General features: G+C 42.6%; 1 protein-coding gene across 4 annotated transcripts in view; it reads left to right on the forward strand.

The window, feature by feature from the left end:
* LOC137904189 (catenin delta-2-like) overlaps positions 1-16013 on the forward strand; it is a 72995-nt gene that overhangs the window by 43189 nt on the left and 13793 nt on the right. For 2 of the 4 annotated variants that reach the window (XM_068748331.1, XM_068748332.1), the window contains 5 exons: positions 116-359; positions 2248-2304; positions 6665-6797; positions 8116-8329; positions 15518-15704. In XM_068748331.1, coding sequence (XP_068604432.1) covers positions 116-359; positions 2248-2304; positions 6665-6797; positions 8116-8329; positions 15518-15704 — 835 coding nt within the window. Of the gene's footprint in view, positions 1-46; positions 360-2247; positions 2305-6664; positions 6798-8115; positions 8330-15517; positions 15705-16013 lie in introns of all 4 variants that reach the window. The other 2 variants (XM_068748329.1, XM_068748330.1) reach the window with 2 other exon arrangements.

Genomic DNA, 16013 nt, shown 5'->3' on the forward strand with positions numbered 1-16013 from the left:
TGTTCCCTCCTGACTCCTTGCCCCTCCCCGGCTGCACCAAACCCAGTGGTGAACCAGTTGTACCAAGATGTCCTCAACTATCTCCTCTGTCCCTACACTCCTGTTCCCGCTCCAGCCCCGTCTTCCCCTGGTGTCGACCCGATCCCCCTGCAGCGAACAGGAAGCCAGAACGCCACAGGCACCTTTCAGAGAGGCAGCTTTGCTACAGGAGGCAACGCGGCTGACTATGGCAACCCTTACCGCACCCTGCAGTTCTGTCCATCGACTGAGTCGCCTTACAGCAAATCGGGCCCGGCCGTCCCCCCTGAGGCCGCCCTCGGACGCTCTCCATCGGTAGACAGTATCCAGAAGGACCCAAGGTGAGACAGAACAACACGTTATTTAAAACCAGCTCTGGGTGTTGATGGAAGCCTTGATTCTGCTCCTTTTACACGTTCACTTACTGATGGCCAGATTCAGCAGATGAATTAATCATAAATATCAATATTCAATCTGCTTTAATGATAGAAATTGGTTTTATTATGATCCACAAGTGTCGGTGTTTGAACACACTGATGCTAACCGTTATCCTGACAGAGGCGGAGTCCGATAAAACACCATCTGAATCTGGGCTTTAGTACGAGGCTCTTGGACACGTTCACACGGGTTCCTCAATGCCTGCACACACCTCCGACTCCAAGTCCAGAGATCTCTATCGCTGATGGCCGTGCATGGAGCCCCTCTCTGTTTTACTTATTAATCTAATTATGTCTTTGAATCTTCTTCTTTCTTTGCCTCTGCGTTTCGACTAACGACTTCACAGGCATCACAGACAGAAGCAGCACACACACACACACACACACACACCTACCTGTACGTGTCGTTAGTGTTGCTCTCTTCAACCCATTGTTCCAGTGTTTGTTTGCACATTATTGTGGAGGAAACCCTGCAGCATCCACACTCCTGCTCTGCTACATGTGAAGAACTGACTTGTGATGCATGGCATTTTGCTTGACCTTCACATCATACACATCCAAGGTCAGCGATAGCGCTGTCCGAACGGCAGAATGTTGTTTCCACATCACATCAAAGGGAGGGTCTCCTGGGATTATAACGCTAATCTGGCATGGTCTGTTATCTCATACGTGTCAACTAGTCCCATGAAAACCAACTATCTACTGAATGTTATCAGCTCTTTCCTTTCATGGCACTCGTTCCTGCTCGTTTTGGTGCTTTTTGAAAATATAGGTTAACAACATTCTAATTCTTTGAATCATCACACACAATATTTCTGATAGTGGCCAATTGGTCAACATACTTTATGTAATCATTCACATCAGGTTATTCTGATATGCAGTGCCTTAAACTTTATCAATGACTAATAAATGGGCATGTACAATACTAATAATTAGCAGCATATTTTAAATATAATGTGCTCTTTTTAGTTATATTTGTAAAATGATTGCGTGTTAAAGATGATCTTTAACTTCAGATTTTTAAAAACAACTTCAGGTGAGCAGCCATTCACGCATCGTTTACCTATTTACCACCATCAGTTAATACAAGAAAAATCAGCTGATAATTTATATCTAAATATGTTTAATCCTGTTTAAAATTAACCTACACATAAGAGGTTTAGGAGATTAGCTTGTCATTTACTCACCATTTAGCTTCGCTTGTACAAGTCCTGCGCCTCTGAGATAAATCGCATGAAATTAAACAAAAATTCACTTCTTCTTTTTTTGTCTATATAATTGGAAGACTAAATTAACGATCAGACCAATCCTGTCAAAGGTAGAACCAGGATGACACAGATGAGAGAATAATGACAACCTATATCGTAAGGTTTGTGACGACAGAAGACACACTGCTGTTTATCCACTCACTGCTTTAAAGAACTCCAACAGATGAGCCTGCCTGCTTATAAAACGTTTAGCCCTGTAGAGCTCTGTAGAGCCCTGCAGAGCGCCGTAGAACTCTGTAGAGCCCTGTAAAGTGCTGTAGAGTGCTGTAGAACTCAGTTCATCCTTAGACCCTCTCTTTACCCAGCTCATCCACCCTTTCTCCACCCGCTGCTTCAGTGCATGCCCTTCACCCTCCCCACTTCCTCCACCACTGCCTGATAACTAAATGTTGAGAGAAAAAGATGAGTCTAGTGGCTACATATTGATTTTTTATTCACTAATCATTAATAATAACGGTTATTGAATAACTTCAGCCAACAAACTCCTCTCTCTTGTTTCTCTCTGCCTGTCCCCCCCTCGATAGGTACGACCCCGAATTCCTTGCGTGGAATCAAAATCAAGCCGAGCAAAGATTGACAAAGTAATCCAGTTATTTATTTTACATATTTTCATTCTGTCTATCTTACCTTTGTCTCATTCACTGAATCTTTCCATCATACGACCCAGACCCAGACATTAATGGACGCATGGCATTCCACATTTGTATTGTCACCCATTTAGAGCTTTAACACACAAGAATCACTTTTATTTTAGGCATATAGATTCTAAATTGGAGGCGTGGTCAGAGTTACAAATGTATTTTACTTTGCATCAAATGCATCATCCTGAAACCGCCAAGACAGAAGTAGGGATCTTTAAATATAATTTAAAATCAATTTCAATTTAACATAGACAACAAATGTATGTAAGTGATTCTTTATTTTCTGTTTCAGGCAACATGGATGACAAAAGCTTCTGTTTTTGGAGTTTAAATATTGACCGTTCTCTCTTTTGGGTTCACACCTATCCACTCATACCTCTCACCATGCGTCTCCATCGTCCGTCTGTCCCCGTGTTTTCTGAAAATGCTTTGTGATGGTTCAGTTAGTCCAGACTTACTTTTTGGCATCTGATTTCTGATGTCATGGTATTAATATGTTGATCTCAACTCAGCCTGAAAGCAAACAAGCACAGCCGCCACTCCGTAAACCTTTGCTTTAAGCAAACATGTAGAAACAGAGTAAGAAGGAATTCACGCAGCAATTATTACCGACACCGATACCGATCTTTTTCTGCGCTAAATGTTTTCTTATTATGTAGCAAGGATTTTGTTAATTAAAGTTTCTTTAATTTAAGTGAGAATGCAGTTTAGTTCATAAAGTTGCACGTCTTTATTTGGTTAACAATACTGGCATATCATTAGCCAGCTAGAAAAGCCCTATTATGGCACTGAGTGTGAAAACAGGGCAGATGGATGGACGGATGGGTGGATGGACGGACGGGGGGTGGATGGATGGACATATGGGTGGATGGATGGACGGATAGGTGGATGGACAGATGAATTGACGGACGGATGGAGGGAGGGACCGACCACTCCTCGTTTGACTCCATTTTTCATGCCATTAACAGGCTGGATATTTTTCCAGATTAAGTCAGGATCCTGCTACTTTGAATTTACCTTAGCCTGTAGCTTGGAAACGCTTTTCTGGAGAACTTGGCTGTGAAAAAGTAGAGAAGAAGTTACATTATAGACAGACGCTGAGACCAGAGGATGTTCTCATCCGGTCAACAGGAACGTTCTCCACCTGGAAGTGGGAAGTGAACCCACTCAAAGTTGTTCAGTGGACTTGGAATCACATTAGTATCATAGTTTTTCATGAGAATCAATATTTCACTGATATAAATATGACTTCAGGGGCAAAATTCCTGCAATTTCCCAATGGGAAAAATATTCCTTTAAATTTAAATTTACAAAATAAAAATAAAGACCTACAGTAGCACCGCAAAGCCTAGTGTGAATAGAACAGCAAAATTAAAACAAATATATTTATTACGCACTTTCTGTTTATGCACAGAAAATAGATAAGTGAAGAAGACATTTGCACAGTTTGCATTTGACTCCTTAGTTATACTTTTATCTATTGAAGCCTCACACAAATACCATTTAGCTGATTTTTCATGCACTGACAGTCTGGCATATGAATGCTGGTTACTGAGGAAACAAGCGCTCGTGTACTACAACACCTTTTTGGTAATTCATGCAAACATTCTGCAAGAACAAAGATTTGTGCTAGAGAGGATCCGATCGGATGGTGAGAGTGCGTCTTTTATTTTTCATGCTCATAAGTTCACTGAGTCTCCATGAACCGTATTGCGTCACAGCACTGAGACAGCCTATGTGTGTGTGAGTGTGTCTTCTCAGCTCTGCATGACATCTCCTGACCTTTCGTTCATCTCTTGCGGCCTCAGATGTCAGCCAGCCATTCAATTACACCCTCCAACACACACGCATTGTCTAGTTAGCACAAACACACACTTTTGTATTTCTCGTGTTTAATATATTTATTTATTTACCTCTGTCTCATTTTATTTCCTTCTCTTTCTGCCCATTTATTCATTACTTTTCAGCAAAGCCTGGAAATAGTCCACACATTTGAATTGGATAGTTATATTTTCTTTATGGACTATATACATCTACAGTCTGTATTAAGTTATTTTGATGTGTACTGCATATTTTATTTCAAGTATGAATACTGTACAGGCTAAATAACTTAAAGTATATACCGTAGTGCGTAGTATATTGAAAGCATCAGACACACTTACGATGCAGGATAGCTCCTGTCACACACATAGTATATAAATATACATTTATTACATAAGCAGCTGGCTCTCTGATCGTTTGAAGCGCGTTATTAAAGAAGCTGCAGGCATTCTTACTGGTGTTGTCATATTTGGCACACACACACACACACACCTGACAGCTCACCCAGCCATTACATGACATATCTTATCCACTATTTAACCCACAAGGTGACCTCTGCAAAGGTTGTCATGGCTGATCACATTTATCAATGCACACGCTACTGTGTGTTCCTTATTACATTATGTGTGTTAGTGCTGAGTGTGTGTGTGTGTATAAAAAAAAAAAAAGCCCTGGAGCAAAATGGATAAAAAAAACAGACGGAGACATTAAAAAAAACGGGAGAAAGGAGAATAACCTCTGGAAACATTCTCTCTCTGATTGCCTCATTTCTCCAACACTGGCTTTGTTCATCATGAAACGTAGAAACGAAAGCTTTCTAATCCCAGCTCTTCTGTGCTTCCATTGATGTCTAAGTGTCTAAGTCGTTGAGTCAATATACGTGCGTGTTCCTCTGCGTCTATAGCATGCTGGATTGTGCGTCCGCGTGTGTGACTGCTGCACACTGAGCTATCCTATCCTAATGCGTTTTTTGCTGGGCTAACCTGAAAGTGTTTGCGTCTGCATTGGAACTGATCTCCACGGGGTTGTCTGGATGTTACTGCATCAAAATGAGACACATCAAAGAGAAAGGGAGAAACAGAGGCTTCTGTTTTCAGCCCCAACTTCTCACAAACATCAGAGAAGCGCTGCCATCACGGAGTTTTGAGAACGTAACAATGGAACAATAGCAGCAACTAATATCCAGGAATGATCATTTCCATCTTTGTGACTCGGCAGAGTGCGAGATGATAAATAGCTTGTGGGAATAAAGATTTGCCTTTAGCAAGAAGAAAAAAGATGCTTCCCAAGAACTCTCCTTCAATATTGGTCCATCCCTCCCTCCTCTTTGATCCACATCATTCTCTCACATCTTCCTCATGTTAATCACCGTGTCCCTGCTGTCGCACACACACCCCCTACCCACACCTTAAAAGGGTCAATGAAGTGTGTGTGTGTGTGTGTGTGTGCTCGAAGCATGCCTGCGGGGGTCAGGATCCAAGATGGTTGCTGTTGTTCAGCTCCGTCCTGTGACGACACACAGGACGCGATTTGGGGAAGCGTTGATGCCGTGTTGTGTTGGGAGTGAAGTATCGTCACCTGAGCCAGGTGGAAGCCTGTTTAACGTGGTTTCTGGATGATCCTTCTCCACTTCAGGTTCATGCAAAGATTGACGAGGTGAAACTGTATTAACACTGTATTAACACCACTGACTTCATGCTGCCAATCTATCTATTTCTTGATTTGCCAATGGTTTTTGTAAAAGTGCCAATATCTTTAGCATATCCAGAGATAATGACCATGACTGAACTTAGAACATATTCATAATTCAGTGCACCTCGCCAGCCTTTCTTTGTTGGTGCATTTAAAAACGCAAGTGCAGGAGAAAGGCCATGAGAACCATGAAGAAACACAGATGTTTTTAGCATTTTGTTTTTATCGTGCAGGAAAGGAGGCTTTTGCCGCTCTACAACGGCCTCCTTTCTTCCTGAAGATTTTTCTGAGATTACGGAAGCTGAGTCGGAATCATGTTTGGGTATCTGAACGGCAGCCTGCACTCCAGTCCCCCCCCCCCAATGATGCTGTATGGTGTTGAAGCTAGGGCCTCTTGCCGGTTCAGTTATCTGGCTTCAGTCCAAATGAACCCAAATATTCTGTTCCGGGCCACTAGTTGATGTTTGAGATTGATTCACTACTCCTTTCTGTACAATGTTGTTGTTGTTGAGCCAACAAATTCACCATGTCTCATCATCATCCCTCCACATAATGACAGACAACAAACCTAAAATGAAGCTGAATGTAGTTAACACAAATTAACAATATTCTAATTGAAAATGATTTCATGGATGTATATTTAATGCGTTTTTCTTTGGCTCCAGCCTTCATTCCTTTCCTTTTCTCCGGTGTGTGTTTTAATTCTGGGTTATGAAGAGAAGGATCCTGCTAACAGGCTCAGCAGAGACACGCAATCTGATATTGATCTTTTTCTGTGTCTATCCAGGGAGTTTGGGTGGAGGGACCCAGAGCTGCCAGAGGTGATCCAGATGTTGCAGCATCAGTTCCCTTCAGTCCAGTCCAACGCTGCTGCCTACCTTCAGCATCTCTGCTTTGGAGACAACAAGATCAAATCTGAGGTATTGATTATTGAAGTAAACAAGGCTGACTAATCTGCACGGGACGTATACACATGGGGCAAAGATTGAGCGTAAATAAAACACAACATTGTACTTAGCTGCTGATACGCCCTGCTAGGCAAGCAGAAATGTACACACCTTGGTATTTGATCTCTCTGAGGAACTTCTAATAGTACTTCTGGGCATTGTTGTGGGAGCCTGACTTGAGTTGAGCTCCTCAAATGGGATTTTTCAGCATGCAAATTCCAGGCGGACAAAGTGTGAGTGGGTGAGTGCTCAGTTGAAGGTATTGTTATTGGTTACACAACAAACTAGTGGGAAAAATATATTGCAGTAATCTCTGTGTTCATTATTTACTTGACCTTTAATAATACTATGTGTCTTACTGATTTCCACTGTTCGTTCTTTCTTGTTCTTCGTCCTCTTCCTCTGGTTTTAGGGCCATGCCAGCTTTGGATTTACTGCTGTCTTTTTGAATGAAGCAAAAGAGGACATGTTTGTCTTGAGCAGCAATGTGCTAATCACTGCCTGGCAGCAAATCATTCCTAATTTAAATGATCTAGTAATATAGATTTCATTGCACAGGCGAATTTTTAACAGAAATCAATTGTACAAATGCACACTATGCACTACTTCAACCCAGGTGTTCTGTTATCTGAGCTACACAAAGCTTCATTTTCAGAGGCATTAGCTCTTCACCATGCCCACGTAAAATAAGCCTTGTTCCTGCAGGCTGTCCTTCAGAGTCAACATCACTTAGTGTCTCAGACTAAAAGGTTCTGTCTGTCTCTTCAATGTCAACTCAATTGGACTTTATTAATCCCCATGGAGATGATGGGGAGAGAGAGCAACAGTGACTACAAGGCAGCTCTTGAATGAGCTGCTTGAAGGAACTATCCAGATGCTGGTCATCTAAATCGGTTGGCGTCTCATCGCTGGGCTCGTGCATGCTTCATGGACTTTATGTCTCTGCTTCTGTGTCAATAATGTAGGACAAGACTGAAGAATAAAGTGATGATTGCATTTGAATGGAACAAACATAATGCTAATGTGGCCCTTGGAGCAAATGACCCAAGTGGCCCTGCTCTAGACAAAGGGATGCGGGCAGGGCTGCAGACGGGGCGGTGGGACATAGGGAAATATGTTTTGCCCAAAAAAATTATAGATGAACATAGAGAATGAGAGATTTGTTGAAATGCAGTAGAAATGTTGCAGTTTTTTTCTCCTTGAGGTAAAGTCCCGCTGTCGTTTTGGTTCACCTCGTCAGGATATGGAGCCATCGTTATTTCATAGGCAATCATTTGTCTTGTGCTTTCAGATTCGCCGACAGGGCGGCATCCAGCTGCTGGTGGACTTATTGGACCACCGGATGACCGACGTGCACCGCAGTGCCTGTGGCGCCCTGAGGAACCTGGTCTACGGCAAAGTTAACGATGAAAACAAGATAGCCCTGAAGGGCTGTGGAGGCATTCCAGCTTTAGTCCGACTGCTCCGGAAGACCACGGATGTTGAGATCCGAGAGCTGCTCACTGGTAAAATCACAATCTCCATCGTAGCAGTCATTGTCTTTAGTTCTGCTGGTTTGGGGGTTCCGATGATGTATTTAGTGTCCAGTCTACAGTTAAACTGGTTTTGGGCACAGATTGTATTTAAATTTAACTGCATAATCCTAACTTGAATTTTACTCCTTGCAGCATCGAATGAGATTTAAAGCAGCAGTTAGAAATGCATGCTGTAATGTATTTTCAATTTGCAAGGAACATTTCTTGGCAGGAACTAGAAAGTCTTGGCCCAGTTGTTCATTCCTCTGTCTCCTCAAATGAGAGACGATTGCAATCGTCTTGTCTTCTGGCGCTTATCCAAAGTGTGGGTCATGGGTTCCACTGGAGCCTATCCCATCTGGCTACGGGTGAGAGGTGGGGCACACTCTGGATGAGTCGCCAGCTTATTGCAGGGCCACACATAGACAAGCAAACACACTGAGCTGTAGAGCAGACGATCGCGATCGTTCAGAAGAGAATGCATGGATTGATGGAACGCACTGCCGTGTCGCTGGGGAAAGCTGTTACCTCAAATGTCCTGAGGTTCCTGACTAAATGTCATTTGCATAGACAGCCTGGGTAAAGGGACTTCCACCTCTGGAGGGGATGGAGCGATGACAGAACTTGACTGTTCACCTGTCTGAGCCCTCCTGGGATTACTCCAATCCCGAGACCATGTTAAAATTGATTTCTGCTACCGCCGCTCTCGATAATGGAAGCGTCTCTGCTCCACACCTGCCAGGATCATGATTTGATATGCCACAATCTGAAATGTTCCTTATTCATGTTCGAAAAGTCCAACCGGACCAGAATTCAGGTGGCAATAACATGATTGTAGGAGCAGTTTTGATGATGATTTCTGGGCCATTCTGGGCCATTTGGTGCAGATAGTCAGTGATAAAATCATACACACTAATGTTTAGTGTGTAACTTTCATGCCTAAATATTTAGGCATGAAAGTTCTTTCGCTGGAGGGGATGCTTCTCATCAACAGATGGACTTTATTGAGATGGATCCGTTGCTAGGAGCTGTGCTGCTTCTCATCTACGGACACCGTCTGTAGATGAGTACCAAAACTCCTGAAAAGTACCAAAACTCCTGAAAATGGGATGGAAGAAATTCTAATTCAGCTACTAAGAATGAGGCCTAATGATTCTGCATTCCAGCGCAAGGATTTACGTGATGAAATCCAGCTTGAATAGATTAGACAGCTTTAACCGGACTTTAATCGTAGCCTACCTGTCGCAGCCTCACGACCAATCTATGTCTGTCAAGATGGAAAAAACCTTGGTCGTACAAAAAGTATCTGTGTGAGGAGCTGTTGAAGGTCATTCATAAATTAAAGATGTGGTTCCATTTACAGGACATGAGCCATGTTCATTTAATGTGGGAGTTACCATGGTTACCTGTTTCTGTATCCCAGCAGATGCAACTCCAGATGTATGCTCAACCAAGGACGTACTGTATTTCCAATGAAAGTTTGGAAATGGCAGGTTAGGGTTTCAAGACTAGTTTTTGTCTGAGTACACTTTTTACCATTTTCCTTTACCTTAAAACAGTGTTTTAGTTTAGCTGTACGTTTATGTCCCACTGGCACAGTTACAGGAATCATGGAATTGAGAGGTCTCCTCACATTTCCCTATACAATAAGATTATGTGCAGCGTACGGCCCACATGCTTCCTACCCGTTTATGTATATCTATATGTATTTAGTGAGCACAGAACAGAGTTTAGGCTTAGCCGAGATAGAAATAAAAGGTTCTTTGTGTCCTGCTAGAGTCTTAAAGAAGATTACCATATAAATGAGAGCAGCAATTCAAGGCACAGAGCACAGAAATCCCTCCTGTCACAAATGAATCAGCTGAACGACCGACCGGACGCAGACAGACCAGTCTCTCCTCTCTTGCTTAAATACCCAGTGGAAATAGCTCTGTCTGTTTCTCATCCTCTCTTGCTTCAGCTCTTCATGTTTTCCCATCTCTCCCCACTGCGTTTCCTTCTTTCTCCATATTGCATATATTCTCAGCCTTTCTCTCTCTGGTAAAGCATTTTGAATCGGGATCACAGTGGGAAGTCGAGCTGTCTGCCTCGGCATCCGGCTCCACACTCGGGCTGGTTCACGGCTAACGTCCTCTCTCTAACGCATACAGTTCACGTCCTGGTGCAAAGTCACAAACGCCGTTGTTCCCCGCTGCTGCTCCAGCTCCCTCTTCTTCTCTTTCCAGTTCTGAACGGGAGACATTTTGTCCTGATTTATTGAGACGTGAATCTGATCCATCCACGAGGAAGAGGTTAAATTAGCTACAGAGAAAACGACACAATGATGATGATCTAGAATAGAAGAATAGAAATAGAAAGTCATTGCATAGTGGATATACAAGGAGATTAGGAGTGCTGCTCCATTTGGTGCTTAGGTACAACATAAAATACAAATAATAGTAGAAGAAAACAACACGAATTGAAGGTGATAAACAGTGCATGCAGATAGATTGTCCAGACACTTTGCATTTAATAATTGCATATATTAGTTATTGCACATGAGGTCCCGGAGGAGGCGGAATTGCACTTTTCCTTTTAATTTCCATTTTGGAATCCCTTTTAAAATCGGCGTGCTGTCAGATGCTGTGTCGCCACTAGTCAGTACGAAGCAACTTCTTTAACGTCACGCCAGCGAGCATCAGTGCGAGCGACACGTCTGGGTTGCTCACTTTGCTGTCGCTTTTCAGCAGCAGATATGAATGTTGTCAGGCTCACACTCACCACTGTTCGGGGGGGGGGGCAATCCCAATGCTGATCCAGTTCAGGCAACGTGAAGGCATTGAGATGGACATCTTAGATTAAAAGAGGGGACTGAATGCACATAGTGGATTATTAACCAATTAAAACAGTCTCTCTCACAACCCAAGCCAACATATCAGTAAAAAACAAGCAGGGAATGCCGACACGTTTGAAAAAGAAATGTACATGCAAAATTTAGAAGCCACATGAGCAAACTGAATTGTAAAAGCAAACAGCAGCTGTTTTCCCCGTGGTCATGCTGCGCTCATTAACTTATTTTCAGTCCATTTAAAGAAGAGTTTAGTGCAGCTCAACCTGCTTCACGATTGCGACTAAATAATGTTTTTATTCCTTAACGCAAGACAGAAACTCATTGTCTTCGTCTTCGTTCATTGTATCTGCTCATCTATGACTGAATATCACAAACGATGAGGAAGCAGCCGCTCACAGCTTCAATCACAATGAAGCTGGGATTGACCTTGACCTTGACTGCGACTGTCACGAGCTACGCTGCTTCACGTTGTTAATAACAGAGTCATCAATGGAACCAAACGGAGTAAACGTGATTCCACACTATGGCCAAGGTTCGCTAACACGAAGCTATCGGCCTGTGTGAAAGAAGTGAGGAAGGCTTATTGATGTTTGGCTCATTCTGATACCAAGGAGCGGCGCTCAAGCTGAGGCGTCCGGTTAATGGGTTGTTACCCATCAATGAGAATGTTACCACAGGATGTAGGTGGTGTGATTAGGAGAAGCAAATCAGCTCCATGAAAGTGTTCAAAAAGATCTCCCTGCAGAAAAGCTGGGACAGGCTCCAGCAGCACCCGCGAGCCGAGAGGCCAATAACGGTGACATGAAAATGAATGAATGAATGAAAAAAGTTAATATTTGCATACGTATATTCCATTTATACTGTACATATGTACGCACTCACAACTCCACAGCCGGAGCATTCCGCTCGTCATAACAGCAACTCCTTGCCGATAAACACATACTTTTACATTTCAGAGAGCCCGTCGTTACGGCGAGTCGTCCTTGAACGAGTGCATCATGAAGTGAGGACCACCTGCATGTACATTCATTCAATAACATTTAATACATTTGATCAAATTGATTATCCGACCAAACGTTAGAATGTAACATTTGATTTTGTTAATTCATGTGCACACAAACATGAAGACATAGAAGCTGCTTGTCCAGGCTAATTGTCGGGCTAACCCCGAGTCCCGCCTCCTCACATCGATGCCATTAGATGTCATCCTTTATGATGAAGTAGGATTTATCCCCAAATGATTTTAACATCACTGGATGGATGAAGTCCAACAATTAAAGAACACATCAAACCATCTCATTTGAGTTTAGCACACAGTGACTGGACCTGAGGGGAAAAGTCATTCATAAGAAACAGAGGGAGGCGAAAAGCATCGGTGAACAAAGACGTCTGCAGCGATGATGCAAAAGAGAACAATATGACGGCCGAATGAAAATGCAAATGAGCGATGGAAACGAGTTCAGGCATGAAGACAGATAGTCAACATATTCATTTCCCAACCCTCCATATAGCATCACATTCATAACCTCCTGCTGCCACTCATGATGTAAGACTCAGGCAATTAACGTCTTTCATCTGTCATCTGTGTGTGTGTGTGTGTGTGTGTGCGCGTGTGTGCGTGTGCGCGTGTTCCAGATCAAAGATAAGAATTCCTCTGCGTTTCACCTCAGGGAGATGATGTCATTCCCTGCACAGCAGGAAGTCATCCTGGCAAACAGCTGACTTTACGCACCATAATAATCTTTTTTTTTCCCCTTGCAGCTGCAGGATGACATCATGTGTTATTTATAACTGACCATATTTTAGGCCATATTTTTGACATTTAGTTACAAAACATGATGTATAAACACATGAAGGACATAACCGGGCTCTGGCAACATAACCACTGGATATGGTTTTACTGCCATTTAACTGGAACATTTTCTAATGACTCAGGTAAAGAAGTCAAATCCATTTTATGTAAAAGACCAAAGTCAATGCGTCCATGACATGTTTCGTGGAAGTAAAGTTACCCAAGGACTGAAGAGAACTATCATGAATCATGTCACCATGATTTCTCAAGGCTGCGCTCACCGTTTCTTTTTACCTTCCTGACTGCAAAGAGCCTAAGATGACACAAAGAAATCACTTTTGCTAACGTGCTCTTCACAGCTTATTAAAATCAAGACGAGAGATGCCCGTCATGTCGACGCTTCTTCTGACCTCGGTTTGCAGCCGCAGTAACACTAAACGTGAAAAACGCTGATGAGGGCATGTGTGTGCCAATGCAAAAAACCAAATCGTACAAACCCACAAAGAGAGATAACAAAAACTGTAATTACAGTCACACTGTTAACACTAAAGAACCGACGCAGATCTGAGGATATCATGTTATAAACTACTATTACAGCTGAAATTACAACCATAAAGGAGACGGATAGATAAAAGCAGATATAATTATATGAGTACACGGGACAGCGTCACGTTAAAACACCAAGGTCAGTAAGAATTATGGCATAGAGATCCCAAGGTCATCACGGGCGTGTTTGTGTGGGTAATCCACTCAGGAAATGAAAGTGTTTTGCAGCAAAAATGGGACGATTTGCCTCTTGACCTTGATGTCCTTTTCTTGAAAGGCTCTTTGTGTGTGTGTGTGTGTGTGTGGCTGGTAGAGTGAGTCTCAGGAGAGGACAGCGTTTGTCTATTGAACTGCTAAGTGTGCTTGTGTGTGTGTGTGTGGCGAGTGACAACAACAGTGAACAGTAATTGGTAGGCCAGAGAAAACGCTCATTTTCTTGCTTGGCTGATCTCTCTATCCTGAATTCAGGTGAGGATTAAGAGTGGGACAAAGCTCCAGTGGACTTTTGTGGAAATTATTTACCTCCTGTTGTACTTTCTGAATTCGCTCTTTATTAATTACAGCAACAAAAATGTTAGCTAGCGATATCGCAGCAGCACTTGAAATGTACTAATCATGCATAATTAAAGATGTGCAGGTTTTATATAATAGACTAACATAATATGTCATCATCTTAGACATCAAAGAAAAAATGTTCTGTCCGTTAGAATGTTTTAATAATAAACAGGCACATGATTAGGACAATTTAAATCAGGAAGACTAAGCAATTTGCCAGATTATCCCCCCCCCCCCCAATTTCTATGGATAAACTTTTGTTATACACAAATGTTCAACCCGTTTTCACTGTTAAGATGTTAAACTATGGTGAATGCTTGGTTCAAGCTAAATGATATGAACCCAGCCAGCAGGATCAGAGGTCAGGCATGTTTATGATAGGGTTCGGGTTCGAGTTTGGGTTTACCCCTGCGGCATCCAGGATAACGCTCAATCTCTGAAGAGGAATACCAGCGCTTCAGAAGAGTTGAGCTTTCCTTGAAGAATTCCAGGGTTTCATGGGGTCACCCACATCGGAATCTTCAAACAGTAACTTAGAGAGTAAAACGGAATACTATTGGCAGTACAGGTAGAACTGTGGGAATTGCTTTGTCCACTCTTTTTTTTTGTGCGAGTGTGAACCAGACAATTGCTCTTCTTTCTTTTCATTTGTGAATATTTACTTTGTCTGATTCACACCCATACAAGTGGTCTCTAACTGCTGGACTATCAATAAGAAATTGTCCTCAATGTCTTCAGTAGTAAAAATAAGTTTAAATAATTCAAACTAGGAAAGCACTCAGAGAGCACAGACCTCCTCCAAGCAGCTCGTTCCCCTCCTAACTGGATCTACACCGTCCACATGGTGATCTGGATCAGCACCAAAAGGTTCTAGATTGTTCTTAGTATCTTTATACACCAACCATGAAAAGTCAAAGTGAATCAGAGTTGACTGATTTTTAAATTCATAAACGGGTTTTAATGTTAAGATGTATTTTTTTTCCTGCCTGCATTCTGGATCAGATCCAGATGAAATTCGGTGGAGGTAGAGGTTGATTGTTGGCTGAGGTTCTGCTTCCTCCTGTGTTTTCACCTAAAAACTCGCAGTAAGCTGATCTTGGATCTTGCAGTAGCTTAACTCATGATGTTGTTCTGTTCCATTAAGCGACTGCAGGAAGACTCTGAGCCCGTACGGCCAAATAAATTCAGCTGTAATCGATGCTGTGTTCCGCTTCTTCTCTTACTGTATTTCTTCTATTTTAAAGGGCCGTTGAGCAACTGCCACTGGGAAAATCTGTTTGATCTTCTAGACTGCAGTAAATAAGTCAGGACTGCAGTAACTTTCTGTGTATTTGATCTTTCTAAAATCTGCTAAATATTTGAATGTGTTTTGCCCTGGAGTGGTCCGTGCTTGCGTCTCCTCCTTTTCCCCTGCAGTGATTTTCACCTCCTCTCTCCCTGCGCTCTTCTTCTTCAGGCGTTTTGTGGAACCTGTCGTCGTGCGATGCCCTGAAGATGCCCATCATCCAGGATGCCCTGGCTGTGCTGACCAATGCTGTGATCATCCCTCACTCAGGCTGGGACACATCTCCTCACACGCAGGAAGATCGCAAGCTGCACCTCCACTCCTCCCAGGTCCTCCGGAACGCAACGGGATGCCTGAGGTCAGGCTTGTATTTCTGTTCTCTTTGTTTTTACATGGCCTTTAAATATAGTATTATAGTATTTATATTAGCAACTCAGTGGGAACATTATATATATATTCAGATCATACAGATGTTTTGTGGTTCTCAGTCTGCCATTGTCAACCACAAGTAGCTGATAAATGTATATGAGTATTATTTTGACCGCTGACTTACCCGTGTCTACATGACTCACCACTTGGCTCTGGATTTGCTGGGTCTCTTTGTTCTCTCTTGTTAGACATGATGCTAGACATCCAGTCTGGAAGGCGAGACACGTACTTAAAGCTG

This window comes from Brachionichthys hirsutus, chromosome 15 (genome assembly GCF_040956055.1).
Source record: "Brachionichthys hirsutus isolate HB-005 chromosome 15, CSIRO-AGI_Bhir_v1, whole genome shotgun sequence".
NCBI classification, from domain to species: Eukaryota; Metazoa; Chordata; class Actinopteri; order Lophiiformes; family Brachionichthyidae; genus Brachionichthys; species Brachionichthys hirsutus.